Here is a 26,714-nt window from a genome sequence, read left to right on the forward strand (position 1 = left end):
CTGCATAAGCCATCTCAGAGAGCTTTTGAACCCACTTCAGAGCAAAAGGATAGTAGACACACAAGATCCATGCTCAGACCCCCTGACCTAACAGCAGCCTGCGGATGCAGCGGGGCCATCACCCACAGCCTCAGTTTCCCAACTTCAGTTGTGCCAACGGCGCGGCAGGAGCAGCAGATGATGACTGTACAGCTCATTTGATTTCTGTCCATCTGCTGGTGCAAGCCATGGAATCTGCTTAACAAGGCAGAAAGATCAGTATAGACAAGCCATGGGAGGACCCTTGTGGGACCTCCTCAGAGCTCAGGACACCCAGTACAGTCATCTCTGTTGGACCAGTGCCTGGCAGCACTCACATCCCAGCAGTTTGGAAGAAGGGAGCAATTTATTTAGTTGCAGAGCTTGAGGTGGGTTGGACTCATCTCCTCCATGTTTGAGTGGTCACCCTGAGCTCCTGGTACAGCCAGAGAAGAGAAATGGACCCTTCATCCAAGGGCAGGTGTCTAAATAAGCCAGATGAACTGTCCCACACATGTCCAAAGTACCAGGGCACAAGCCAGCCCAAGACAAAGGGGATTACATCACTCAAACCCAGAGAGCCCAGTTCAACCCTGTGACCCTTCCATCTCACCGTCGAGACACCTCTGTACCTTGGGCTTCGCCAGCTGCCTTGGTATGGGCACCCAAGCCCATGGATACTTGGAAGACCCCCCCATAGAAAAGCTCAGACCAGGCAGACATCAGCTAATGGTATGAAGAAAGTGTTTCCCAGCATCAGGGAGAGCCAGGCACCACCAAGCACATGATGGACCTTGCCCTGCTCAGTTTTGCCCAGCTCAGTTTAGCTCCTCTGGTGCTGGGAGCCAGCCCTGGACATCTGTGCCTGAGTTGAGGCATGAGGGCTCTGTGGTTACAGCTGGCAGCAGCAAACATGCACCAGCTCAGTGCCAGGAGCCAGCAGTGAGCCTCTGATGTCCCATATAGGCTCTCCTGACACCAGCCATGGTGGCACTTCCAGATGACAATATTTTCTGGATCTTTGTTAAAGCCCTTCTCATCTATAGATCATGGTTTGCTTCCTTCTAGCCCACCGTACACCTGTTTCCAAACACGGGTTTCTGCCACTTGCATCTCACCCCCCTCGCCACAGGGACACAGGTAGTCAGGGCCACTTATCGTCATCCAGCCAGCAGCATGGAGAGGCCAAGGCCACCACTACCAAGCGGTTGTCTCCCCCTTGGCTGTGGGTTTATTCCTGCTGCTGTACAAAAAGCAGCCACAGAAGTTCTCCATGCAGAAGTCATGGGGACCACAGAAGGTCCCATGGGTAGGACCACATGGAAGACAACAACAGGCTTATGGAGAGCTGTAGTTCCCAACCCTGTAGTGCCTCATTTTCACAGAAGGGCCAAAAAAATCACCCACCAAAACAGCATTCACCATGAATTGCAGAGGAATATGGGAGAGGCTCAGCTTGGTAGCAGGTTGCCAGCTGGCAGCAGGGAGGGAATGAAGAGGTCACAGTGGTAAAGCACTAAGATTGGGGCTGGATAATCTGGGGGATGGAGAAGGTAAAAGGTTTGGTGTCATTCACCTGTGTTTCTTGCAAGAACTGGCTTTTACTCAACAAAAATTTATTAAAGGCTTTGCAGGGAGAGAGAGAGATCACTTAGGAGAGAGCCACCATGACCCCACAGAAGCTTTCTGTCTGCTTTAAGGCATGAATCAATTAAAGCAATCATGGAGCAAAGGTTAATCAGTAGCAAGTACATCTGAAGAAATAAGCAGTCTTTTAAAAAGGAATTGCTCTTGCCAGTTTCCCCTCTCCTGCCTTTTCTAAAGTGTCTTTTATTTCTCCATTTCTGGAGACCTTCCCAAATAAGTTCAGTGATTAAGAGCAGCTGCCGAAAGGACCGGACTGAATCGGTGGTGGTAGGCAGGGTGGTGGGAGCAGAGAGGACCCGACCCGTAATTGTCACAGAGGCTCAGTGCTGTACAAAAGTCTTAGGGATTGAAAACCTCCCAGGGGCTGCCAGCCTATTTAGAACAGATGGAGGCTGGAGAAACAAGGAATTGCCCACAGTTGTGTTGGAGAGCAGAAGAAATGAAGTGGGAGAGCAAGGAAGGGACTGACTCCAAACCATTTCTACATAAGCAATGAGAGTCCAGCCTGAGTGTGCAGGCGTACAGTGATGCTTCGAGCTGCTCCCATGCTCTGCCCTGCTTGCAGATATGATCTCCTTTCTTCTTGCACCCAACAGTGGCATTGACATCAGAACTGTCCCCATAGGCAGCTGCCAGAACTTCATTCACACGTACAGATTCCCCCACTCAACCCTGCCTTACCTCCCTGCCTGCTGCTGTCACATAGAGCACCACCATCATGGTTAACTTCTTGCCCTTGCCAGCTTTCCATGTGAGTGTTGACTAAAGAAAAGTGTTGGCATGCTGTGGTGGCCCCAAGAGCCTTCCCTTGGCACCAGATCTACAGAGGATGAGTCCCAGGACAGGGTTCCTCATCCCTTTCTTGCTACAGCATCATGTACATTTACATGGACTACAACTGCCCAACCACCAGAAAGGACCTGGGGCAGGACCATGGAGAGTCCATGCTGACCCTGAGAGCAGGTCCTCATCATGCTTAACGCAGCATCTTCCCTGAGGCCACCACAAAGACTTGCAAGGCAAACAATAACAAAACAGTAGGACCGGTATGAGACCAGGACATGAGCACATTCAATCTGTCCAACCCTCTAAAGTATCACTGTTTCTTCTTCCTTCCTTTTTCCTGGAGAGGACAAGAAATGCAGCAGATGCCAATGTCCTGCTGGTGGGGAGAGCCACAGGGAACATGGCCCAAGGTCACCCTCTGTTTACTGGGATCTTATAAAATGCCAGCCCCTCAGCCACCAAAAAGCCATGGATCCTCCTTGAATGCTGCTGGGAGAGCAGTGTCCAGCACATGAAGAACAGGGTGAGGACAAGATGCTGAAGAGATGAGCATCTGCAGGCAGGCTGCTCAGCTTTTGCGCAAGGTGTCCGTAGCTGGAGCAGATGTGGAGCAAGCTCGTACTGCCCTCAGGGCTCATCCTGCCATGAAAGCATGGTCCAGGGTACATCACAGGTCATGTCTCCAAGCTGCTCTACCCATGCTGGCTCCCTTTCTTTCCCCCCAGTATAATCTGGAGCCCAAAGGATCTTCCCAACTGCTTATCCTATCTGCTCTTCTAAAAAGTAGCTCAAGACCCTCATTTATGGTACACCACAGAGGTCTCTGGGGCAGTTCTACAAGCCAAACCACAGGTGGTCACTCCAAGACAAGGTACAGATCTCCTCGTTCAAAATATCCCAGGAGACGTGGAGTTAGGTTCGGTCTCAAGCCAGGCTATTGCTGCAGAGCTCCCTCCAGCCTGTCCCCCATGCAAAGCCACCGAGCTGGGACTTTGCCACGGGGCAGGATCTGTTCCACACTGCAAGGAGGAAGGAGCACACGTGTCTCAGCTGGTGGGCGGTAATTTCAGAAGCCATTTGCACGCACTGAGAAATGTTTGCTGAAGGAGGGCTTCTGGGGTCTCACACAGCAAGGAAATGAAGAGCGCGTTCTCAAAGGGCCACAAACTCGGGAAGTGGGGGGGAAATGCTTTTTCTTGTATTTTGGCTGATACTTCATCACACTAAGTACAAGTGTATGGTAACAACTTGCACAGAGGCACTTTGTAAGCTGCAGGTAGTCTCACAACAACCTACCGCCACCAGATTTCAAGAATGGCATTTTCATCACCAGAAAAGACACATAAAGCTCCAAAGATGAGTCACCTCCTCGGTCCAGCATCATGGCATAAAAAAGTCACAGGACTGGCTGTGAAACCCAGCTTTGTGTTTCTCTGCAAAGATTTCCAAAAAATTGCCCTGGAAATCTTGCACAACTTTTAAACGTTTCAATAGCAAAATTGGAAAGGAAGTGACACAAAGGATTTGGCTCCCACATCCAGAACATTTCTTTAATTAAAATCCAGCTTGTCCCATGGTGCATTATGCTTATTGCTGCTGTTGTTAGTTTGGGGGGTTTTTTTGTTGTTGTTGTTAAATGTAATTTAAAAGCTTTGAGCAGCTGTAGGAAATTATTTTTGTTCTCTCTTGCCTTTCCACCTGGTATTACATGCTGGAGAATAAGTCCTGAGAGATGTTATACTGTGAGGTCGGGATTCCCAAAGCAAGCATAAAAGTGAAAAGGAGGTGATGTACACCACAGGCTGGGCCTCCAGCTAATGAAAGTTTGCACTACCCAACCCCAAAACTGGCCTGGTGCCAGTCCCCAGGTTCATATCAGCTGAGCACCCAACCCTGAATTAAAATTCACACTTTCTTAGAAGTGAAAATTCCCCCTTTTCACTGCTAATTATGGATATGCCTTCAAATCACGTGGAACAATTCAGATAACGGCAGGGCCAGATCCTGCTTTCGGCTGCAAACTGAGCTGTGCTCCAAACAGTTATCCATCAAAACTCCCAGGGTGACGTGCCGCGGCGGGGCAATTGATGGACCAGAGGGTTTGTTCCAGCCTTTCCAACCTGGTCCTGATTATTTACAGCTGTTCCCAGATGTTAGCCTTTCACGGGTTATTTGTTCCTGAGTCAGCCTCCCCGTTCACATGCTAGGCAAGCTCAGGGGAAGAAAGAGAGAGGCTCCTTTCTCCCTTTTACTATGGAAACAGCCCTTTATCCCAAGAACTGCAAATGCTTGGCCACTGTTTCCCTCCCGCCACTGCCCCAGCTACAGCAGCCCCACCAGCCACCCACCACTCACATCTCATCCCAGCTCCCGTTTCTCCCCTCAACAGGTCAAAGTCAACTCATCTGGTGCGGACCCCGAGAGTGAAGCCAGACTGCCAAGCGCCTTCTCCTCCCCAGCAAACCACCAGGACCACCCACCACTCACAAATCACCCCCTTCGCTCCCCTTTTGTTACCGGTTCTCCCTATTCTCCAGCACTTCAGGCTTTGTTTCCCACTGCAATCCAGGCAGGAGCCGGGTCAAACTCCCGCTGTCGCATCCCCAACCAACACACTCAAAAGTCCAAAGTAGAAAGGGAAAAGTCAAAGAAACCCCCCACCACAGTGCTAACTTTTAGGGCAGGCAGGAAAGAGCAAGAAGAGGCGCATTTCACAGGGCAGGAGCATCTTTAAGGGTTCAGAGAGAGGAGATAATTACCTCGCCGGGATGCTCATGGAGGGGTTATTTTTCCTTTCTGCCGCACTTGGGTTGCTGTGTCCTTTGCTTGTGACACTCCGGGACCCGAATGGTGGCACCGCTGTGTGACACCCAGTATTAGAGAGGCTGCTGAAGCCGTCCCTCCCACGGTAGGAGGGGCCACGGGAGGCTTAATAAATTCAGTCCCCAAGGCTGGAAACACTAAAATCTGATGATGGGATGCGGGCAGCTGCTCACTGCGTGGCTCCAGGAGGTGCCAGGGACTTGCGGGCAAACCTGGACTTGATCCATCCATCTCACACCTAGAGCAGGAGAGGCTGGCATGCAAATCCTGCCTTAGCAGAATTAGGTGTGCAAAGGAAGGGGTCTGAGGAAATATCCCAAAGGAGATTTGGGCGAAACATGTCATCACCAACCCTCAGAATTAAAACTCCGGAACGCCCTCTGTGAAAATGCTTCTCACAGCTGTAAGCCCCAGGCGTGAATCCGCTGCACCAGATTTCTGAGCAACCCTAGATGCAAACCCTGCTTATTTTACTTATTTTTCACACAGTTTTGTGCTTTAAAATCTAAATCCTATTAGAGACATAACTTCTTTTGGCAGGGGAGAGGGGGCAGGTCAGTACAACAAAAGCAGTTTGTGTGGTTGTATTTTGTAATCTCCAGTGCACCCTGGACTCTCAGAGAGGCAAAAATCCCACCGTAAAGTTTCTCGGGTTAGGGAGCTGACAGCCTCACACCACTCCTCCTGCTCCTAAAAACCTCTTTGCTGCGTGAGAGACAAGAGCAACCCCCCTACAGCCCCCGAGCACTCTCTGAAACGCCACTGCTGCGGGCGTTTTGGCCCTGTGGTCTCTCCCACTGGGATTTTTCTCGTTGGATGAAAAGATGGATCAGAGGGTCCCTCAAAAGCAAAATCAGCAAACCGCCCTGGCAGACAGAGAGGGGAAGATGAGGGCAGACACGATGGCCCCGCAGCTTTTTGGGGCAGCTGACATTAGAAAGAGAAACTTTGAATCAGCAGGTGAGCTATAGAGACGACAGCCTGGTTCACTCTGAAAACTAATGATGAGCAACAGGCATATAAAAGTTCCACTTTGAAAGCAGTATTGCTAATCCTTACTTAGCACTAGGTCCTAAAATAGCATCATCTCCCTTTGGAATTGGAGTATTATATAACTGTGGGACCCGCAAGGTATGAAGGTAGAAACAGCCAGTTTCATTACTGACTGTCTCCCATCTCAGCTTAGCTGGCTGGCCTGAAGAGGCTTGGGATTGTGTGTGAGCATCTAGAAATATTATCTGTTTTATGGTCTGGTTCCTGGGAACCTGATAAATAGGGCAGGACAGGGTGAGATTAAGAATGCTGATGGCACTGATGAGATGTAGGAAGATGCAATAGCAGCTTTTCCAGGTACCTTGCAGGTATAATCTCCCGGGTTAATCCACTGGATTTTTCTCCTTATATATTTGCGGTTGTGCTGAGCCCAGCTTCATCACGGAGCCACACTAAGGTCCTGAAGGCCCGTGCCCAGGGGCGGCATGGCATGGGGGTGGCCTGGCAGGTCTGAGGAGCAGGGGAGAGCCCAGAGAGCCTGAGAGCTTTGCTATGTCTTTGAAGCCAGCAGCAAGGTCCGCACTCCCCGAAATACCTTCCGAAGGGCTTCCCTGTCATCCTGGTCCGAGCTGCCTTGCTTCCAGCTGCTGTATCCTCACGGCATGGATGAACTCCAAGGAGTACGTGGGGGATAAGGGCACAGGGTTGAGGAACATCCTCAGCACTAAAAAGCTCCCTGCAGTGGAGGGAAGAGCCCTGAAAAATTAAAAAAAAAGGTCATTTAAACCACAACCATAGCCCCACCTCTTAACAAGCAAAGAAAATCCCAAATATCCCTGTTCTCTGCCCGAAAATAATGCCGTGGTTTTGCCACCTTCTGGGTACAGAGACACAAAGCCTTCAGCGCTGCAGTTTGCTCTGCAAACACCTGGCAGAGGACTCACCAGCCGAGCAGAGGTTGCTCTGGGTTCAGTATCTTCAGCTCAGAGTTCACCCGCTTATCTCAACGGCCAGACCCTCGCCGGTGCCCCAGCGCGGCTGGCAGCGGGCAGGGGAGGATCTGCTGGAGCCCTGCCACTGGCGAGCCCAGCCGGGGGGTTGTGAGCCCATCAAGAAAACGCCTACAGGGAACCGGTGCCCTACAACCCCTCCCCCGAGGATATCAGTGGGGCAGGTCAGCCTTGAACCCTGCTGAGTTTCGCCTCTGTTTGTGTCAGGAGAAGAAAACCAGGGGGGAAATGGCACAAACAGGGAGCGGGGATGGTCCCCCTGCCCAGATGCCAGACACAACATGGAGTATTTTGGGGGGGAATACATATGGTCACATCCTCCCACACTGAGTACTCCCCAGGCTGGGACATTTGCCTCCTTGCAAAGCCCTGCCTTGGCAGCAGGGAGGGGCCGGTGCGTGTCCCCCTGCCCAGGCTGCGCTCGCACACCGTCCCACCTGCCGCACGGTTGCACAACGAGCTGCTGCAGAGCCTTGAGAGCAGGTGACTCATGCAGGTAACGATGTCCCCACAAGATTAATTACAGAAACGGCACCATTTATGGCGTTGGCGTTTCCAGGAATGATAAGGGAGTTGCGGGGTTGGAGAAGGAGGAGGTGACCTGAAGTGATCCAGACTTCTCCCAGGGGATGGCAGCGTGCTGACAGAGACCCCACAGCCATGGGCGAGTATCCCACAGGAAAGCAGAAGTGTCACTCAGTGGAGGCACAGAAGGTGGGCTGGGGGGAGAAAGGGGCCTTGGGCAGCTCCAAGCCCCTTCGTAAGAGAGCTGAGATGCCTCCAGAGCTGCAATGTGCAGCATGTCAAAGTATAAAGATGCTGACAGCCAGCTTCTCTCTGAGCCCCGGGGGATGACGCTGCAGCAGGGGTCTCTTTCCCCATCTCCCAGCCTGAACCCTCTGACACACAGCTCTGAAATGTCAACAACCAGGGAATGCATCAGCCCCCTCTGCCACGAAGCGCTGGTGTGACAAAACTCAGGGTAAAGCAGAGGCACCGTGCAAATGGGGAGCAGCAGCTTTTGCAGGATGCTGGCAAGCCTCCAGGGAAGCCAGGGCCTGACCCTGCTCTTGCACCCTGGGATATCTCCTTCATCATTGTTTCTGAGGCTGCTTGGATTGATCAGACTTCTTTTTAAGCCTGCGTGCTCCCAAGGAATGCTGCTGTCCCTTCCCAAGTGACAGCAGCGGCTGTAAATAGCGGTCGTTGAATAAAGCCCATCGTGTTGTGCCAAAGACTCCAGTTTCTTCTGGAGTGTGCAGCCTACCAGGTGCAAAACTTAACCCAAGCGTCAGAATTTAAACTCAAAATAATCAACTCAGGCAGGCAAAATTGCCAGGCAATTTCCTCTCCTGAGTCCTGGTGCTCAGAGTGGGGCTCTGAGCATCGTTTCTGAGTGAGCTGCATCCCTCAGGCGGGCAGCAAGGGAGGATCAGATGGATTTGTGCCCCCCAGGCCACATGCAAGCCGCGTTGTGTGGATGGAGGGCAGCCACGGGACCTTTCACATCACCCTGCAAAGCAGCCGGCAGCCATAAACTCTCTGCCTCTCACAGCTGTTTCTGCAGCAGCTCCACCGCCTGCGCTCCCACGGCAGGGCTGGCTGCTGCTAGCACCATGGACCGGCCGATACAGCGCTGTATAAAGAGGGGGAGGGGTGGTCCTTGCTCCTCTTCTCCCATGTTTTATGGCTGTCCTTCATGAAACAGAATTGGTTTGTTCTTGGCAGAAATCAGGGAGTTGCAGTGTACCCGGGAGGATGCAACTCCAGTTACCCCCAAGGGCCACAGAAGTCTTAGAGGGGAAAAGCAGATGCAAGGACCAGTGGTGAAGAAGAAGGTCCAAGAAACCATCCCTTGGCCAAATGTTTCTGCACCCAAGCACCATAATATGGCAAATGGTATGGGGGCACCATGAGGGATGTCAGGAGCGAAGCATGTTCACGGTTTTGTTTTGTGAGGGCGTGGGCAGCTGCTCTGTGCTGCCTCCTCCTGCCTTACCCTCTCTGGTGGGTGAATCTGGAGGACCACTTTAGCCCCTTCCCTGATGGTCCCTCCCCCCAGGGTGGTAGGGACACCCTGCTGCTCCTCAGTGGGGATGTCACAGTGGGGAGGTCCCCAGCTACCCCAGGGTTATAAGCCACATGGGTCACCCTTCAGGGAACTGCACAGCGTGTGATGCTCCTGACCCCCAATAAGTTTTGTGGGGACTCCAAGCTGATGCTCCATTTGGGGTCAGAAAGGTGTTTCCCACCACTCAGGCTCTTAAACCCATGCTGTGCCCCACGTCTCCCAGCCTGGGCCATGATGCTCATGCTGCAGCTTTGTCACCATGGAGCCTCTTGGGTGACACTTATCATCACCGGGGTGAGCCCAGAGACTTCACCAGGTGCTTTTCACCCTTCGCATGAGTGGGTGGCCCAGGCAAGCAGAGCCACACTGGCCAGAGGGAGCCACCATTGATGAGACATCCCTTCCCCAGCACCCTGACGCAGGTGGTGGCATTGCTAAAGCTCTTGCACCTGCCTGGGAGCACCCAGCCCACCCTCTCTGGTGCAAGGGGAAAACCGAGCTGGATGGTGCCTGGTGTGGGGACACCTCCATCTCTCACTGCCCCAGCACTGCCACTGGCCTCACCTTGGTCCTCCCCAGGCTGGGACCTACCTGCCAGCTTCTTCATGATGGTAAAGGAGGTGGGACAGCTGACAATGTTCCTGGTTTGGGTCTGAGTTTCCCAAAGCTGGAGTGTTCTGGAGTGTCTATAAAACACAGAGACCTTGGTTGAGGGGTGGGGTTACAGCCTGGCATATTTAGGACAAGTGGGGAATAGAAGAAATTGGTGGATGCTTCCCACTGCAGGGATCACCATCCAGGCAGCCGTGAGCTTGGGGAATGGAAAGGAGTGGGGCTGGGGGAGCAGTTTGCCCCCCAGCTCACTGCCCTCCGGTGCCAGTCCAGCCCCCCAGGAGAAGCCTCTGAGTATTCCAGCCCTTCACCAGTGAGAAACCAGAGGGCTGTTACCTGCCCACTGCCCCTCAGAGCTTGGTCCGGGCACATGTGAGTCCTGGACACCATTACGTGGCCAGGAGGGCTGTGACCTTGACTGCCAGAGGAGCTGCTAGCCCCAGATTTATGCAGTCAGTGGGTTTGGGGCACAAGGTGTGGGGTGAGGGACAGGTCCTGGTTCACTTCACCCATGGCTGTGTTCTGAGGGGACAAGCCCCAGCTCAGCAGTTCCTCCCAGCTTCCCTCAACCCTGCCAGCCGTCATGGCACAGCGGTGAGATGCCTCTTCCCAGGCTTAACCAGTACGTCAGCGCAGACCTGGCCCACCAGAAGGCCCCACCAGACCCAGGAGAAGCACGGTGGTGCCTGCCAACACCCACCCTGTCGGTGTGCACAGAGGACCCAGCATCAGGGACCTGTGTCGTAATGGGAGCAGAGGGCCTGTCCTCGATGGCTCATGCGTGCCCGTTGGAGGGACACGTTTGCCACAACACCCAAGTGCATATAGTAACTTAAAAATGAGAGGGGGGCAGGGCTGGAGATGGGTGATGGCAGGGGAACGGGCACAGCAGGACACCAGATCCCGCGTCGTGACCATCTCCTTATCCCTGCTGGTGCGTGCCGGCTGCCCTCACCTGCATCCTCCAAAAGAAACATAAAAAGGGTGGGGGTTTTGTTGCTCTTGGAAACTGAGCAACAAAAGGGAACGAATCTCCAGCGCAGCTGCCGGGAGAGGGCATTACAGCCCCAGGAATGGGGAAGCATCGCCCGGGAAAGCCCAGCGAGCTTCCTGCTCGCAGTGTTCAGGCTACAGATCCTCCAAAAAGATGAGCTTGGGAACCGAAACTTGGAAGTCTTCTGGGTGCTTCTGAAAGTGAGGGACGCAGTAAAAGCACCATCTGCATGGGATGTTGCCGTTTGTCCCGCAGCCCGTGACACGCAACACCTCTTTTCTGTCGTACCTACCAGCGTCTTGCTTCTCCTACCGCTAATTCCCCCATTTTGCTCCCAAATAAAGCAATATCTTGCAGTTACACAGCGAGTAACTGCTCCCACCAGGATTTAGCTGCCAGCTTGCCGTGCCTGCCTCAGACCTGAAGCTGCGTGTTCCCCAGAGGTTCTCCCTGTCTTTTGTCCCCAGCTCCCCCCCTGTAGATCAGCTGGTCTAATGCAAGGTATCACCTCTCTCTGTGAAGCAGGAGCTAAGAGGACAGGGCACTAAATTTAGGGATGAAGAAAGTAAAATTTTATAGACCTGGGGGAGGTGCCACAGAAAAAGCAGTAACTGCACCTGTAGCCTCAGGATGCCCCTCTGAGATCATCACACTGGGGCTTCCCTCCCACGCAGATGGAAGAAACTGAGGCATTGGGAATAGAGAAACCAGGACACCTTGACCAGAACCACTGCAGAAGCTCATCTCCTGTGCCATGGGTCTGCCTTCCCACACGCAGCTGAGTGGGTGCTTCCTTTTCTCTATTTAAAAGGTGCCACCACAAATCTGCTTGCAGACACAGGAGCAGCTGAGGAAAGCACTGCTGAACATCCCGTGCTGCCAGTTTGGACCTCAGAAAGGCACCTGCAATGGACAGGCACCAAGGTTTGAAAGGGTGACCTGGCCTGGGCCAACCTTGTTAGGAGCTTCCCAAGTGGAGATGCATTGAGACCTGTTTCATAGAGATGTTTGGTTAAAGGCTGAAATCTTCAGAATTATTTATCAGACTCCAAAACTGATTCAGCCATCAAAAAACTCTCCAATAATTATTTATTTTTAAATTTGGTTATAAATTACTTTTGAGGAAAGCTCCCTAGGGCTCTGAAGAGCCTTCACATGGGTTGCACTTCACTGAAATCAATGCCAACCATTTCTTAAAGCCTTGAAATCATTCATTGTCCAACATCTCCCACCCCCAGAAGCTGCTGGACAGTTCAACCAAATTCATCTCAAGGGAAGAGGCCTCCAAGAGAGAAAGTTCTCCCCAGAAACCATGGAAAATGGTAGCTAGTCAGAAACAGACTGTGCATCCTCCACAGGGGAAGAGGTATAGCCATCAAACATCAACCCAGCAGCATTTGTACATGCACTCTTGGGGGTATGTTACCAGGAGCGTAAGTTTTCCTGGTACCCTCCTTTGTGAGGCTTCAGAGGAGGAGGAGCAGGTGGTGGTGGCTCAGTTACATTTCCTTTCTCTAACGCGGCAAGGACACCCCATGTGGGATGCTACCACATCACCGCAATCCCAGCCAGCTGGGCTGTGATGTTCCTCTTGCCCGAGTGATGGGGCTCCTCATCTTTGCAAAAAACCAAGAGAGATGGGTCTCTCCTCTGGCTTTCCTGAAAAAGAGCTGTTGGAAAGTAGTCTTCAGCTAGAGCATCTGTTCTGGGCAGAGGGGATTTTATGAAGTAACATCAATTGCCTTATTCAAGTTGGTTATGTCCCCCGTTCAAGGTGTTCCCTTTTCTTCCAGCATCCTCTCTACAATCTGGCCGAGCACCCAGCTGAACTTGCGAGAGCTTGGCAAAGCTCCTCACTACTCCTCACCCCCACGTTCCCCGGAGGATGACCTCAGAAAGTCCTCTCAGCACTGGGTTGGGTTTCTCAGACTTCAGAGTAAAACACCCAGGTCGGACGTTTTACAAACAGGAGATGAACTGCAGAAGGGAGGGGGTGGTGGCACAGGTGTCCTCCCAAAACAAGTGATGTTCCTGCTCCCTCCTGCTACGAAGCATTTGTGTGAACCAGTATGTAGGATGATAAACTCCTGCTCTTGTCAGCCTCATCCTACCGACCATGCAAGAAAAAGTGATGCTGGGGAAGGTGGTTGTAGGTACCTATCCCAAACCCTCCCCTGATTTCCTCCTCTGTACCAGGAGCCTCGGGCACCAAGCTCTACCTGGGGGGAAACCGAGCACCCAGGAGGCAACGATGTCCCTTACCAGCCGCTTCCTCCTCAAGCTGTGATCTAGATTCTACTTCCAGACTAATGTTTATCAGGCCATTAACTATGCCCAAACAAGTTAAAATAAGTCATAAAAATCACACTTGCTGCAACAGCTTTTAGTGTAGTCGCTTTGCTCAATCAAATAAGATCTGATTAATCTAAAATCTTAATCTAAAATCTAAAATAGGTCAGAGAAACACAACCCCTCCTTTAAGCGTCCCCACTCATCTGTACTGTCACTGTGAGGGTCACTGCAAGTGACTTCACAGCAAGCGAAGGAGAACCAAGTAATTAATTCCGGTTTTACATAAGGTTTCAATTTTATTTTTAAAAGGGCTGAACTGACCTCACACATTAAACAAACCGGGCACTACAGGAGAGTTACACCAAGACAGTATGAAGAGAAATGCATTATCTAGCTGATTTGAAAATGGCAACATCCCCCGTATTTCCAGGTGGGACGCAACACAAAGACGTCTGCCAACAGGTGAAGGCTGCAGTCAGGAATCAGTAGGCGCGGAGAAAAAAAAAGTCTTCTTTACGGACACGAGAGCAAAGCCCGGCAGCTGCCGACACGATCCCAAAGCAGTGCTGAGCGTGAACAGACACCGTACTGATGCGGCCAGGCGAGGGGGAATGAGCCGCTTGTCATCCACAGAAGCCTGCATGAGATTTGCTTCTGCTGTTTCACGTACCCGTGAAGACTTGCCCCTCTCTTCAGTTCCTTGGCACATCAAGGCCATCTCATCCGTTCTAGCTCCTACTTTCCCTTTTCAGCTGAATTTTGTCATTTTTGCAAACCTCCTGGGTTAGCTCCAGCGCTCTTGGCACGGGCTGTGACTCAAAGCCATATTGCTGCTCCAGTCTCCACTTCCAGCACCTTTTCCTCTCCCAGGCTCCTTTCTGCTCTCCTCCTTCAGAGACAGCAGCCTTGAGATGCAGCAGGCCGCTGTGGCACTCCCTGAATTTCCTCAGCGATTGTGTCACTGAGATTTTAGCCTTTGCTTCATCCTACCCCAGCACCCCTTGGACCAACACCATCTTCTTCTGTAGCATTTCACACCACTTCTCTGCAGGTGTCCACTTCGGCAGCGAGTTTCTGTCCAGCTTCCACCTGTATTACAGTTCCGTTACTGTTGGCTATTCTCTGTCAAAGTTGTCAGCTGCTTCTCCAAGATCCCACCTTCAACGTTGTGAGCTGTCATCATCAAATGATGAGATCTTAAAAGCCATATGTTTGATCCAGTTGGGCTTATGACCCCAAAATACATCTACAGGCTCTCCATTACGGTTAAGAAGCCATTAAAAAATTTCATTATTTTACGGTGGCGAGACGAATGGGGAATCAGACGTCACCTTTTACAATTTTAACATTGAAGATGATGCCATCCACTGTACAAATGGATTATGCAAGCTCTTAATTAGGAATGAGGTTCAAACAAGGACTTCGATCGGGACCACTCTGACCGTCAGCCAGGGATGGGAGGCCTTAAGGAAGCAAGTACCTGCTTACAGACCACTGCAGTCCATTCTTGCACAGCTCTTTGCTGCAAATGTGCCCTACTTACACCAGCCTGCCACATTTTGAGAGACAGATGGATTAGGATACTAACAGAGATCTCGGCTAAGAAGCAACAGCCTTTTACACACCTCACATTCCTGACCAAGCAACATTTTTTTGCCACTTTTTCAAAACCAGGCCCCTGAAAAGGGGCATCAAGTTGGAAACGAAACACTGCAGCAATCCCGCTTGCTTTGCGAAATAGTGGCTTTTTGTGTGGATGTGGTGTTTACCCCCCAAGCCTCTTCTCAAGCCCATACCAGATCGTTCAAGTCAAGTAAGTGTCTCCATGGAAACCTTTCTCAAGAAGCCTCCTTGCTGGAGAAAAGCATGCACCCCTTTTGTTTAAAAGGGGAACACAGTTTGGTAGGAGCATAATGCCTGCCCAGAGTAGCGACTCCTCAGCCAGATTTATGCCCTTTAAAAACACATCCATTCAATTAAGACGTTTTAGGGATGACTAAAGGTGTGAGATCGCTGTTGCAACTAAACTAGCAAGTTCTATCATCCCCTCCATCCCTGCCCATGATCTTCACACTCAGCATCACAACCTGCCTTCTTCAAGGTACACGGGCTCACCGTGCTCCCACACACAAACTCTTGGCCCTGCTGAATTGTTTGTTTGTTCAAAAAATCCCTACAGCTGAAGTAACACAAATCAACACCCAATCCTGAAACATAGGAAGCATCTTATCAAAGCTACCAATACTTCTTAAATAAGACAATCTTCTGTGTTTTGGAAAAAAAAAAAAAAGTTTTAGCCTCATGCTCCACCGAGCCCTTTGTAAGCTGTAGCATGTCGCAACATTTCTAGTATAAGATGGCTTAAGAACCCTCAAAAAAGAAGCCAGTTTTCTGAAAGGATACTCAAAAAATGGAGCATTTTATGTTCTAATATAGAAGAGAGACTTTAATATTAACAGGCAAATAAATAATTAAGGGCTAGGATTAAAAATGGTTTCAACTGGGGCAAATCAGTTCATAGAGTGTGTAACAAAAAAAAAAAAAAAAAAAAAAGCAAAGCCACTGAGGAAGTTCTCTAGTTGGAGTCGCTTTCAAATCACAGCAGAGTCAAGACATTCTCAGAAAAAATAAGCTCCAGAGGTTAATTTTTAAGTCAGAGAGTCACTATTTAAGAGCCCTCTGCAGACAAGAAGATGCTGTAAAAGGCTATGTGAAAGCTAACACAGGTGCTGATGCCGGGCAATGCACAGTCAGAAAGTGGAGGAAAAGACGTATTTCAGGAAAAAAACCCTAACAAAATGATCCCATTCTCCTAAGCTTACAGTAGTTACAAGATTTTTTAGGATTTTTTGAGAACATAGAAATGTGACATGCCTGGTAACTTGAAACTAGGTCCAAGCACACTGTAGCAGCTGCCTCCTCTTCCCACCACCCATCACGGGTGGGGAAAAGAAAAAAAAGCCTGGAGCAAGATGACACACAGTCTTGCAGCTTCCCGGTGGAGAACGACAGGCTTTTAGCAAACCTTCTCTCAAGCAGCTAAGAGAAACCAGGCAGGAACAATTCAACATGGAAGTCAATGAGACAGAAGCACATCACTACCATCACAGGAGGGATAAAGTCATTTGTGCCAATTCCTTCCCATTACACAACAGAGAATGCAGAAAAGCTACTTAAACACACACCAATAACCCTTTCCACCTTCTCTGGGGAAACTCTGCAGAAATCTTGCTGCAGAAAAATAAGCTCATGCGTGTGCCTGCAGATAAGGTGCATCTGCGTTAAGGTCCTCATCTCAGTGGGATGCAGAGGCTGGAATGGGGAAGGGAGTTAAAGTTGGAGACATTAAATGCATTTGTGGATCAGATGTAATCCTGTGCTGTCAAAAAAAGTAGGTTACTAAATCCTGTAAGACCAGAGCCATATGAGATTTTAGATCAAGTGAGATCTAGCCCCTAATTCCTTTCTTCCCACGTAGGCCACCTTGAGTCTTCAAGGAAATACAAAACCCTTATTAAAGGAATTATTCAAGTGTAGTGGCCTCCCATTTTGAGATCTCCACCTAAACTCCAAGCAGAGGAGCTCATAAACAGATCGTATCCCTCTCCAGGCTGGCAGCTTTACTGCTTTGCCCAAGGAATTCGCCCTTGGGTACAATCTTTGCAAGGGGGAACTCTTGAATATTGCAGATGAAATATACATACACAAAGGGAAAGAGCCTGCAGATTTTGGCAATGGACTTCAGCTTTGTGTCGAACAGTGACCCCCCTTGGAGCACAAAGGATGGGAGAAGGCACCACAGAAGCAAAAGACCTCACAAACTCTATCTACACCCAGCAAAACTACTGTAAGAGCTGTCACGTATTGTGGAGCAAATAGGAAAAATGTATTTGAATTATTTGAATTACAACCCAGGTGGAGGAAGAAAAGGGCTGAGCCAGCAGCAGGTCTCAGCAAGAAGCAGGAATGAGTTTCTGCGCAACACAAGCGCTTTGGCGAGAGATGAGAGGTTATTCCAGAATGGGTTTAAACTTGCCCCATAAATGACCAAAGCAGTACAGAGAAAGCAGCTCCCTCAGCTACAATACAGCTCATTTATCGATTTTCTCTACGTGTAAAGCTACTCCCTTGAGAACCACTTGCTGTCCCAAAGGACTAGAGAAGATGGAGTAAGAGTTATATCACTTCATCCAACACATTCAAGCACCCGGTGATGATATGGGCAATAATCCCATCGGACAGACTTGATTGGTGACAGTGAATTCTCCAATCCTCCCTCAGCCCCAAGTTAAGAAACGCAGCAGTCATTTTATTAAAAATCAGTATACAGTTGAACATAAGCCCAGTGTTTACAACCAATCCCTCTAGTAGTTCCAGGTTTCCTGTTGTTTTACAGACTATTAGCAACCAAAGGAATCAGTAGCATAAAGAAACCACTACCATTTAAAAAAAAAAAAAAATTAATGTCCCCACGTCTCCAAGAAGAAAGCAGCATCCATGATCAGTTTGTTTTCCATGGGACTTGCTCTAAGAAACAGAGTTTTCAACATCACTTTGCAGGCAAATCTTATCTTTATAATAGTAATTTTGCTCTGTTTGCTTTATCATACAGGGCAAGGGTCTCCAAGATGCCCCACAGCGCTGATCAAATAACCCTCACAAGCTCTGTCAGTCAATTTTTCTTGTTATTTACCTTCTAGAACATCAGAAATGTTTGAGATTTAACTAGTCGAGTTGAAACTAAAGGGGTGGGGGGCCCCCAATTCACACAATTTGGCAAAAAGATCATCCATGAATTAAGTTCTTCAACGGCTGCAGGAAGCACATGGAGGCTTTCTCCACGTTCCCTCGAAGCACCCAGCAGGGCTGTAGGAAGGATGTGTATCCATGCCCCCATTCCCCTTTCAGTTGTTACAGCTGTTCACATTTCTGCTGCCTGCTTCCTTTCCTGCTCAAGACATCCAAAGCACAGAGCAGCCTCAGTGGTGTAATAGCAGCTTGGCAGAAGCAGAAGTCCAGCCAGCAAAAGATTTAATTTATTAAGATAAACATGGTCTAAGGCTCCATATTGTTTTTAAAAATCAACACAGTAAGAAATATGAAAACAAACTGGCTCTGCTACGTGTGGGTCAGGTTCAGATGTTCTCAGGCAGATCTTCTGAACCATACAAAATACTCGTCCCCTCTCACCCCCATGACAAGGATGGAAAGACAGTTCACTACGCAAGATCAGCAGTGTCCCTGTTGCGTGCCCTTCCACATTCAGTGAACAACACCTCTGCCACCCTTCAGGGCAGATCAGAGTTTAGCGAACAGCCCTGTGAAGAAGGAGCAGATGGGGACAGGGGCAGGTAATTCAGTCTCTGAAATGAACATCTAAAGGTCTTGACACGATGACTGTGCTGACTCCACCACTTTAATGGTTGTTCTTGGCTGCCTCTTTAGCTGCAATGATCAGAGGAGTGAGGCTAGACAGAGGCTTTGCAATTTTCAGGAACTGGTGCTAGGAAAAAGAAAAAAGAAAAAGGGTTAGATTTTTCAGAACATGACCCAAAAGTCTGGCAGCTATTCAAAATGCTGGCACCTAGACCCATAGGAAGTCCAACGACCCACTCTAATCTCTGAACAGGTGAAAACAAAAGGTCTGTTACCACCACAAACTTTCAGGGTTCACCCGAAGCGATGAACAGATTTGCATCCAACACATGCTAAATTCTCCAGTTTTGTACATGTTCAAGACCAAGCAAAACTCAGAGAATTCCTCTGCGGAATCATAAAGTCTTGCAAAACCTATGGTGAAATTCTGTGTGGAAGGAAGGTGTACTAAAAACAACCTGTGTGGTTCAAACACAAGGCAGAGGGCTTCCTGCAGGCATCGCCTGTCATTCTCTCTTCCCTGTAATCACAGGTCTGGTGAAAGCATTACCTTGGCCTTCTAGGGATACTAGAAATTTGTAAAGCAGCTGGAATTTAGGAGAGCAGCACAGAGACTGCAACACAGAACCACTCAGTCAGTCGCCTGTACAAGGTGCTCCGTTAAGTAAAACAATATTGATTATCAATACAGCTCTCCTGAGAGCGAAGGCAGGTAGGGCAAGTCCACAAGCTATTCTGAAAACAAAAAACAACTATATCCCACTGGACTTCTGAGCATCAGAAAGAATCGATCACCCAAGGCAACAAGTTTCAGAGATGGAAAGAGACATTAAAAAAAAAAAAAAAGAAAAAAATCAGGGGCTACAAGGTAGTTAAAACCAGGCAGCAACGTCACAGTCAAAATGTTCTCCTGCTCCAAGGAACAGAACATTACTGCTCTGATATTTTGGGGCTGGAAAGTCCAGGAAAAAAGTGATCTTTCAACTACTGCCACTCTGCCAGTGATTAATGCTGCATTACAGTCTCAGAAGGCAGCGTCTGAAGGCATCCAAAACTGAACCCATAGACTAACTAGTGGAAAGAAAGGAAAACAAAAATGGGTACTGTCTCACAGTTGAGGTCTGAGCGCCCCAATCACAGATTTATTTTACAAAGAGGTACATTTTGCACTCCCATGGCAAATCTGACAGAAGGAACACACAAACCACTCTCATCCGTGTTGGTAAAAAGCCTGGCAGACTGGCCCTCCTCTTTCACCAGCAGTTCAGACTACAACACCGGGTTTTCAGTGAAATAACTAATGACAGTGTGATGAGGCGCTGACCCAGGCTGCCCAGAGCAGCTGTGGGTGCCCCATCCCTGGCAGGGCTCAAGGCCAGGCTGGACGGGGCTGGGAGCAGCCTGGGCTGGGGGGAGGGGACCCTGCTCCGGTTAATGCAAGGCATGCATATTCCAGAGTTTTGTGATCCCTCCACCAGAAGGGAGACACCCAGAGCTAGATAGCTAGAAGTCCTCCTGCTGTCCAAATTGGAACAAGCACGGCAAGCCCATGACAACACATGCAGATGTCACGGCCAGCTGTGTGATGAAGCTGGAATTAAGCCACAGAATTAAAGGGCTCAGCATTTGGCAGGCCTGGGGCACAGCTATGATTTGAGGAACACTGCACAGCTGCTGCTAATAGGAAGTACAGCATAAAAAAGGAGTAGTCTGTTAACACTTTATTAATAGATTTAGGTTTTGGGGTTGTTTTTTGTTTTGTTTTCTGGCAGGTTACCTTAGCTGTGCTTCTGCCTTCGGCTGATGCAGTATTTTAAAACCCCAAACAAGATGATGCCATAAGCCTGGTTTCGCTCCGGATTGCACGATTACATTGATTCAGCCCTGTTCCCCATCACCTACCTGTAGCAGCTCTTTCGCAGAACCTCTCTTTTCCACGTCCATTTCAAGACAGCGATTTAAGAAGTCTCGGAATATGGATGAAAGCTTTTCTGGATTCTGCAGTTCTGGAGTCCCATTAGTAGCAATGAGATACAGAGCCTAAAGCAAAAACAAGCACCAAAGGAATGGGAGGTTAAGGAGGTTAGATTCCATCTCTGGATTGCAGACACCCATTTCTCCTCTCCCTTCCCACAGTTCAATGGGGAGGAAAAACCCCCACCTTATCAGGGTGACTAATCAATGCTTAAGTTTCAGCAAACAGAATAGCTGCTAGCTCTGGTTTTAGGTGGACGGGATCCAATCCTTTATTGTTTTGCCCTCGTAATCTGGGTTTGGATCCTGCAGCCCTCTCAAGGGACTAGGAGGACAAAAACAACATTCCAGACCATGTTTACATAGGGAAGTTAACTGGCATGACTCTACCAGTGCTAGACTATGCAATGACTATATCCTCACGGGAAGGTACCCCTGAATAAATAGGAGATAATTTTTCTCTTGGTACTTTGAGTGCACAAGGCCTAAGAAGTGAATACAAGACACAGTTGGCTCCTTACAAAAGGTGTCCAGCAGACCCTCAAGCATTTTAACACCTTGCAGAAACAAGCAGATGTGCTACCACTTGGCAGATTAAGCATTCACAAACACACCCTCTCTGAGAATCAAGGAATTCAGAATTCATCCACTTCAGGATTTCATGCAAGAAACATCCTGGATGGATTTTCAAAGGGAACAGAAATCTGTCAGAGACTTGTTAATATGCAAGCCCTTTGAGCAAATCACTCTGCACATCCCATGGGAGCAGTACAATAGCCTGGGAACTGGCACAAGTGGAGTTAAATGAGGCCAAAGCACTGTTACTTAGCCATCCTCATTTTATCTGGACACCCAGTTTCTTTCCTTTCACTCTTCTTTGCTGCTGCTCTTCTCTCCCAAAAATCACTTCCAGTGCAAGAGATGGAGACAAGAGTTAAACAGAATTTTTCTAGATCCCCTCATCCTGTGCAGCTGCAGGAGAAGCCATAAACCTGGCTTATATGAAGAGCAGTTACCTCCCTACAAACTGACAGCACCTCCCCTTCCGTTAAAAACTAAACAAGGACATCGGGAGGCTTAAGCCCCGTCTAAAGGCTTATTAAGCTTGTAGCTTTATTTGAGCATGCAAGCAGGAACAACCCGCCAGCAGCAAAAAGCTCCATTTTATAGAACAGTAATGTCATATTTTGAATGTAAAGAGAACCCTTCCCCACTCATAGGGCCCAAGGATTCAAAGTGTCAGCTGCTTTGGTGCCATCAGGTACTCTGCCTCTATCAGCACCTCCAAGAAGTGGGAAATCGTGAGTGTGCAAGATCTACCTCATCAGAGCTGACCAGAGGGTCTGCACGGGAAGAATCCACGTCTCTGCTACCCAGAGCAAACTATGGCTTCTAACTAAAACTATCTCAGTCTTCTCACTATGACATCTGACGGGATACAGGGCTGTAGGTGGTGAAACCACACTGGAGGATTCACCTGCCTCCTTGAGAGCCCAGTTTCACCAGCATGCTTAGCGAAGATCTGAGGGCAAAAGAGAGTTGCTTACTCTCAGGGGGTTCTCGTTGAGGTAGGGGGGCTCTCCTTCGATCATCTCGATGGCCATTATCCCCAGCGACCAGATATCCACTTTGGGCCCATACGCTTTCCGCGTCACCACTTCAGGTGCCATCCAGTATGGGGTCCCCACCATGGTGCTGCGTTTGCTCTGCTCAGGAGTGATCTGAGCACAGAAGCCAAAGTCAGCTGGAAAAGTAAAGAGGAGCAGGGGGGGAGAAACAGACACAGAAATCAGCAAGTTTCTCCAAAACCAGTGCTTACTGATGCCAGAGCTGTAGTATACGTTACCCTGCTGCACCACCTGGTGCATTGCTGCTGCAGCTGTGAAAGGAGTGGTTTTGTGGCTAGCACAGAAGACAACAGTGTTGAGAGGCAAGTTTCTAAATTTGACTCGCTGAGGCCATGAGGACGACAGAGTTGCCGCCTTGTCTATGTGGATGATGGGGATCAGTAAATAACCGTATATGGATGCTGAGACACTTGACCGCGTTTGCAGCATTATGCAGGTGTAATACACTGCGTAATGGATGGTCTAAAGACTATTCCTCCTGGGTATGTGAAAACAGAAATTAATGTATAGTCTGATCTAGATGCACCCCTCAACCCACATACTGTATTGTCTGGTGATATTTTCAGTCCCAGAGATGCTACTTCCCCAGGAAATACATCATCGCTCAAACAGGGTCTCCTTTATAGAGCAAACTGCAGTCAGAATAAATCTACAGTACCTACTTCTATACTGACTATTTTCTTTTAGTAGACAGAAAGATGGAGAGACTTCATACAAAGAACGCTGGGTCCTGTGTCTTATTTGCATTTGACATACCAAAAGAAAACTAACTCTGTTCTTGTGAGCCCAGCAGAATCAACACAGCGAGATGCACTGCCCATCCTGACCCCCGATGGCACCACGGATCTAATTTCAGGCACAATGATGAAAATTAAACTGATCCCTAGCTGAGTTTTCATCAAGGGCAACAACCAGGAAAGGGACATATGGTTCATAAACAGATCAAGTTTCCAGCAGAGCCCATAAGCAGCTCAGGTCCAGAAGGTTACTGCATCATATCCACAGGGACTTCTCTAACTTTAAACTGCAGTCCGGAACCTGCATACTGTGCTCAGAGAAGTTATTTGATAAGAACAGAGCACTTTGGCCCCAGTCAGCTACACAGCACTAACACTCCAGAGATCTGACCGTACCAAAGTACAGCGTTTGTCTAAAAAGCAATCATGTGCAACAAACCCCCACCTTCTTACTCAGCATATCTGCACTGTGTGAATTTTGAGTCATATCTGCTGTCACTGCTGACAAAAATAGATTTATTTATGCCTGTTGGGTGCTAGCCAGCAGAACTGAGAGGAAGAGAAAGGGAGCACAATTCTGTTAAAGCTATAGATGGAAGATAATCGTTCACTGGTTTCCAGACTTATCTCGGCATGGGCAACAAGCAGCACAACAGCTACCTTAGCACCGGAGGAGCAGAACAGTCTCAGGGTCTTCATTACTGGTGATAACACAAGGAGGAAACAACATTCAGAGTCCAGCCTGGGCTGGCGTTGTAAGATTATGTGTTTTCTAGTTACATAGTTTTCAATTCTCCCTCCGCTTTCCCTGCCTCACGAGTACCTGCAGTATTTTCCAGACTGAAGAGACTGCTCACAAATGAAGACTTCTGGCCCTACACCTTCAAACCCAGCTTTCTAGACTGGAGTAGCATTAAAATACTGTTATTTTAGTCCAAAAAAACAGATGGCCCACAGCTAAATGAACCCCAAACCTCAATTTGAGTCTGGTATCAGTTCACAAGGATTCATGCTTGCCAATCTCCATTAAAACCAATGCCACAAAAATAACTACAGGAGCATTTCTACAGCCTCTTCACAGCCACAGCATCAAGCATCTCAAAACACCCTATCAATCCAGGCCTGGTCCAGAGCAGATAACAGGCCCGGGCTGATAACTCAAGTCATCACCAGCAATGTTCCTTGCATACTTAGTTTGACAGAGCCATCCATTCCCAGCAGGATGTTGTCACTCTTGATGTCTCTGTGAATAACTTGGTTTGAATGGAGGAATTCCAGAGCTTGAAGACACTAGGAAAAAAAAAAAAAAGGGAGATATTCTTACTGTGCATGAAATTATTCACCAGTTACAATTAGCCAACCAACGGACTTTTAACAACTTGCATTTTGAGCAGCAAGGGGTTAGTGCCTTAGAGTCTTTCATACATTCAGTATGTGCAGGGCTACAGAGATGGCCCGCTGGGATCTGCAGGTCCTAGGAGGTCCCAAAAGACCTGGAGGATAGGCATAACCGAGGGGATTCTGACCCAAATTTGCACCCTGGTCCTCCCTCTAGGATAAAATATATTAGGCTTGCATCAGGACTGTACGCTGCGACCTCCCAGAGGACATCCATCCTCTGAATGACTGCTGCATTACAGAAGCTGGACACAGCTATTCCCGTGGAACCAGTGACGGGTCATGGAAACCCCATGTCCCCTTCCCAACCTTCCCAATCACAGCTCCCCCCGAGCACCAGCAGAGCTTTACCTCTCGGCACACAGCTGCAATTTGTCCTTCGTCCATGCAGGTCTCTGTCACAACATCTGTTAGGGAGCCTCCTGCCAAGTACTCCATGACCACCCAGAGCTCTTCTCCTACAAGGTAACTGAAGAGCCACAATCGGATTTTAAAAGCGGCAAATATGAGCATCACACTGTTTACCCAGCCAAAATCCACGGGGGTTTAAAGCTGTCTTTTGAAGCTGAAACCATGAGGCTTGAGTAGTGTACTTAACAGCACTGGGGCACCAGGTACTCGTGCTGCTTTCTGCACACAGAAGGATCTGATCACAACCTGAATGAACGGAGAAGGGCGAGTGCCGAAAGTCAAGGAGAGAGGTAACAGGAGAGCGGGGTAGACGTAGCAAGGCTGAATTTTTCTGCCATGGAAAGGGCCCAGACCAAGATGGAGACCCCACCTTACAACTGCTGCCGCTGGGAGAGAAGGGGAAGAGCAACTAGTCAGGGATGGGGTACAAGTGTGCAGCCCTGACATCTGGCACACAGCGTGGCTTTTGAGGGCTCTGGCATCAGAAGAGGCAGCTGGGGGCTGCTTTGTTACTACTGGTGTCCTGTTGTCCCAAGCAACTGCCTACTTTGCCTGGGGCCAGGGGCAAGCGTCGGTGACACAATGGATGGCTGCCTGTGAACAACTAGGAACACTATTTTTATTTTTTTTATGTTTTTTTTTTAAGCATCATGCATTTGAAGCTCACCTCAATCTGTTTAACGCTACCAAATTAGCCTGAGATTTTGTCTGGAAAATTCGGAACCATTCAAAAGGGCAAAATGTGATCATCATGCTGGATGCAGTGGTAATTCTAAAGACTTAGAATAAAAAGAGGAAAGCCCAAAAGGGCACATCTTGTCTGGAAAGACCCATAGGAAGATGGGAAGGAGACAGCTGAGGTGAGGGTGAGTTCTCTCAGCCATTTGGGACATTATTCTCAGCTAGGAGTGTGTGTGCTCATGTCAAAGTAGGAGACCTGGGATGAAGACTTCAGCATTAAGTCATTTGAAAAAAAAAAAAAACAAAACAACAAACCCAAACCACCCACCACTTCTGCCTTTTTGGGCCCACCTGGAAAAACATCAACACAATCTTCCATGACAGACACATCAGGATGACACAATCCCAAAGGAAGGAATCATCAGCTTGTAAACTTGAAAACCCACCTTCTCAGCATATCCTCCCATTTATGAAGTGAGTGGACAAACGAGTCAAGAGACAGGGCAGAGGATCTAATGAAAAGCTTCTGCTGGCATTAGAGTTCATCAAGCAGGTGTTTGCTTTGCTCTGAAACACAGATCCTACTGAAAAATAATGAATTTGCTAGCGGCCAAAGGCAGAAAGCAGGGCAGGTTCTGGGGAACAATTAGCTAGAAAGCAACAGCGAAGGAGAAAGAAGTTATTAAGCCCAACTTGGCATGGAAAGCAGACAGAGATGTGTGAGACATCACAGGAGCAGGCATGGGGTGGGCTTTGGCCCCCACAGGGCACACCGACAACACCCAGCTGATAAAAAACCTCCCCAAAAGTGAGAATCGTCTGGGCTCCACCTGTATGACAGAAGCGTTGCTTATGGAGAGCTTTTAACAGCAGAGACAAAGATGGTATCTCTGTTTGGTGACACTGAAGACCACACAAGGAGATAAGAGTGGGGAGTTTCCTTCAGGACACAGAGCCCAAAGGCGCAGGGCTACGCTCCCAGAGCCGACAGGTCTCCAGCTCCACTATGGAACAGAAGGGGATGCACAGGCGGTCTTCCCCCTGGCATCACAGACCCCAGCAAAAGCAGTATCACCTGCACAGCAGCCCCTTGGAGAGAGGGAGGAGCAGCAGAACTGCTTTCAGAGTCAACTCTGTGGATCATCTGCCTTCTAATAACGGGCTCTGAAAGCTGCTCCATCCAACACCCTTCCTTCTTGGCCCAAAGCTGTTGCTACTTCTTCATCACTTCTGCCAGGCTCTCTCCAGATTTTACCAGAGCCC

The 26,714-nt window shown here is 49.0% G+C and overlaps 2 protein-coding genes across 3 annotated transcripts in view; both read right to left on the reverse strand.

Annotated features, from left to right (window-relative positions):
* Nucleotides 1-5,340, reverse strand: part of GDPD4 (glycerophosphodiester phosphodiesterase domain containing 4) — a 37,748-nt gene extending 32,408 nt beyond the window's left edge. Inside the window, exon 1 of one of the 2 annotated variants that reach the window (XM_037376434.1) lies at nt 5,211-5,340. The gene's annotated coding sequence lies outside the window, so the exon portion shown is untranslated. The remainder of the gene's footprint in view (nt 1-5,210) is intronic. The other variant, XM_037376433.1, reaches the window with a different exon arrangement.
* A 12,194-nt stretch (nt 5,341-17,534) lies between these two features.
* PAK1 (p21 (RAC1) activated kinase 1) overlaps nt 17,535-26,714 on the reverse strand; it is a 47,151-nt gene continuing 37,971 nt past the window's right edge. Inside the window, 5 exon segments of the mRNA XM_037377598.1 lie at nt 17,535-18,749; nt 20,525-20,662; nt 22,144-22,340; nt 24,152-24,251; nt 24,711-24,828. Coding sequence (XP_037233495.1) covers nt 18,663-18,749; nt 20,525-20,662; nt 22,144-22,340; nt 24,152-24,251; nt 24,711-24,828 — 640 coding nt within the window. The 3' untranslated portion in view covers nt 17,535-18,662.

This window comes from Falco rusticolus, chromosome 2, assembly GCF_015220075.1.
Source record: "Falco rusticolus isolate bFalRus1 chromosome 2, bFalRus1.pri, whole genome shotgun sequence".
NCBI classification, from domain to species: domain Eukaryota; kingdom Metazoa; phylum Chordata; class Aves; order Falconiformes; family Falconidae; genus Falco; species Falco rusticolus.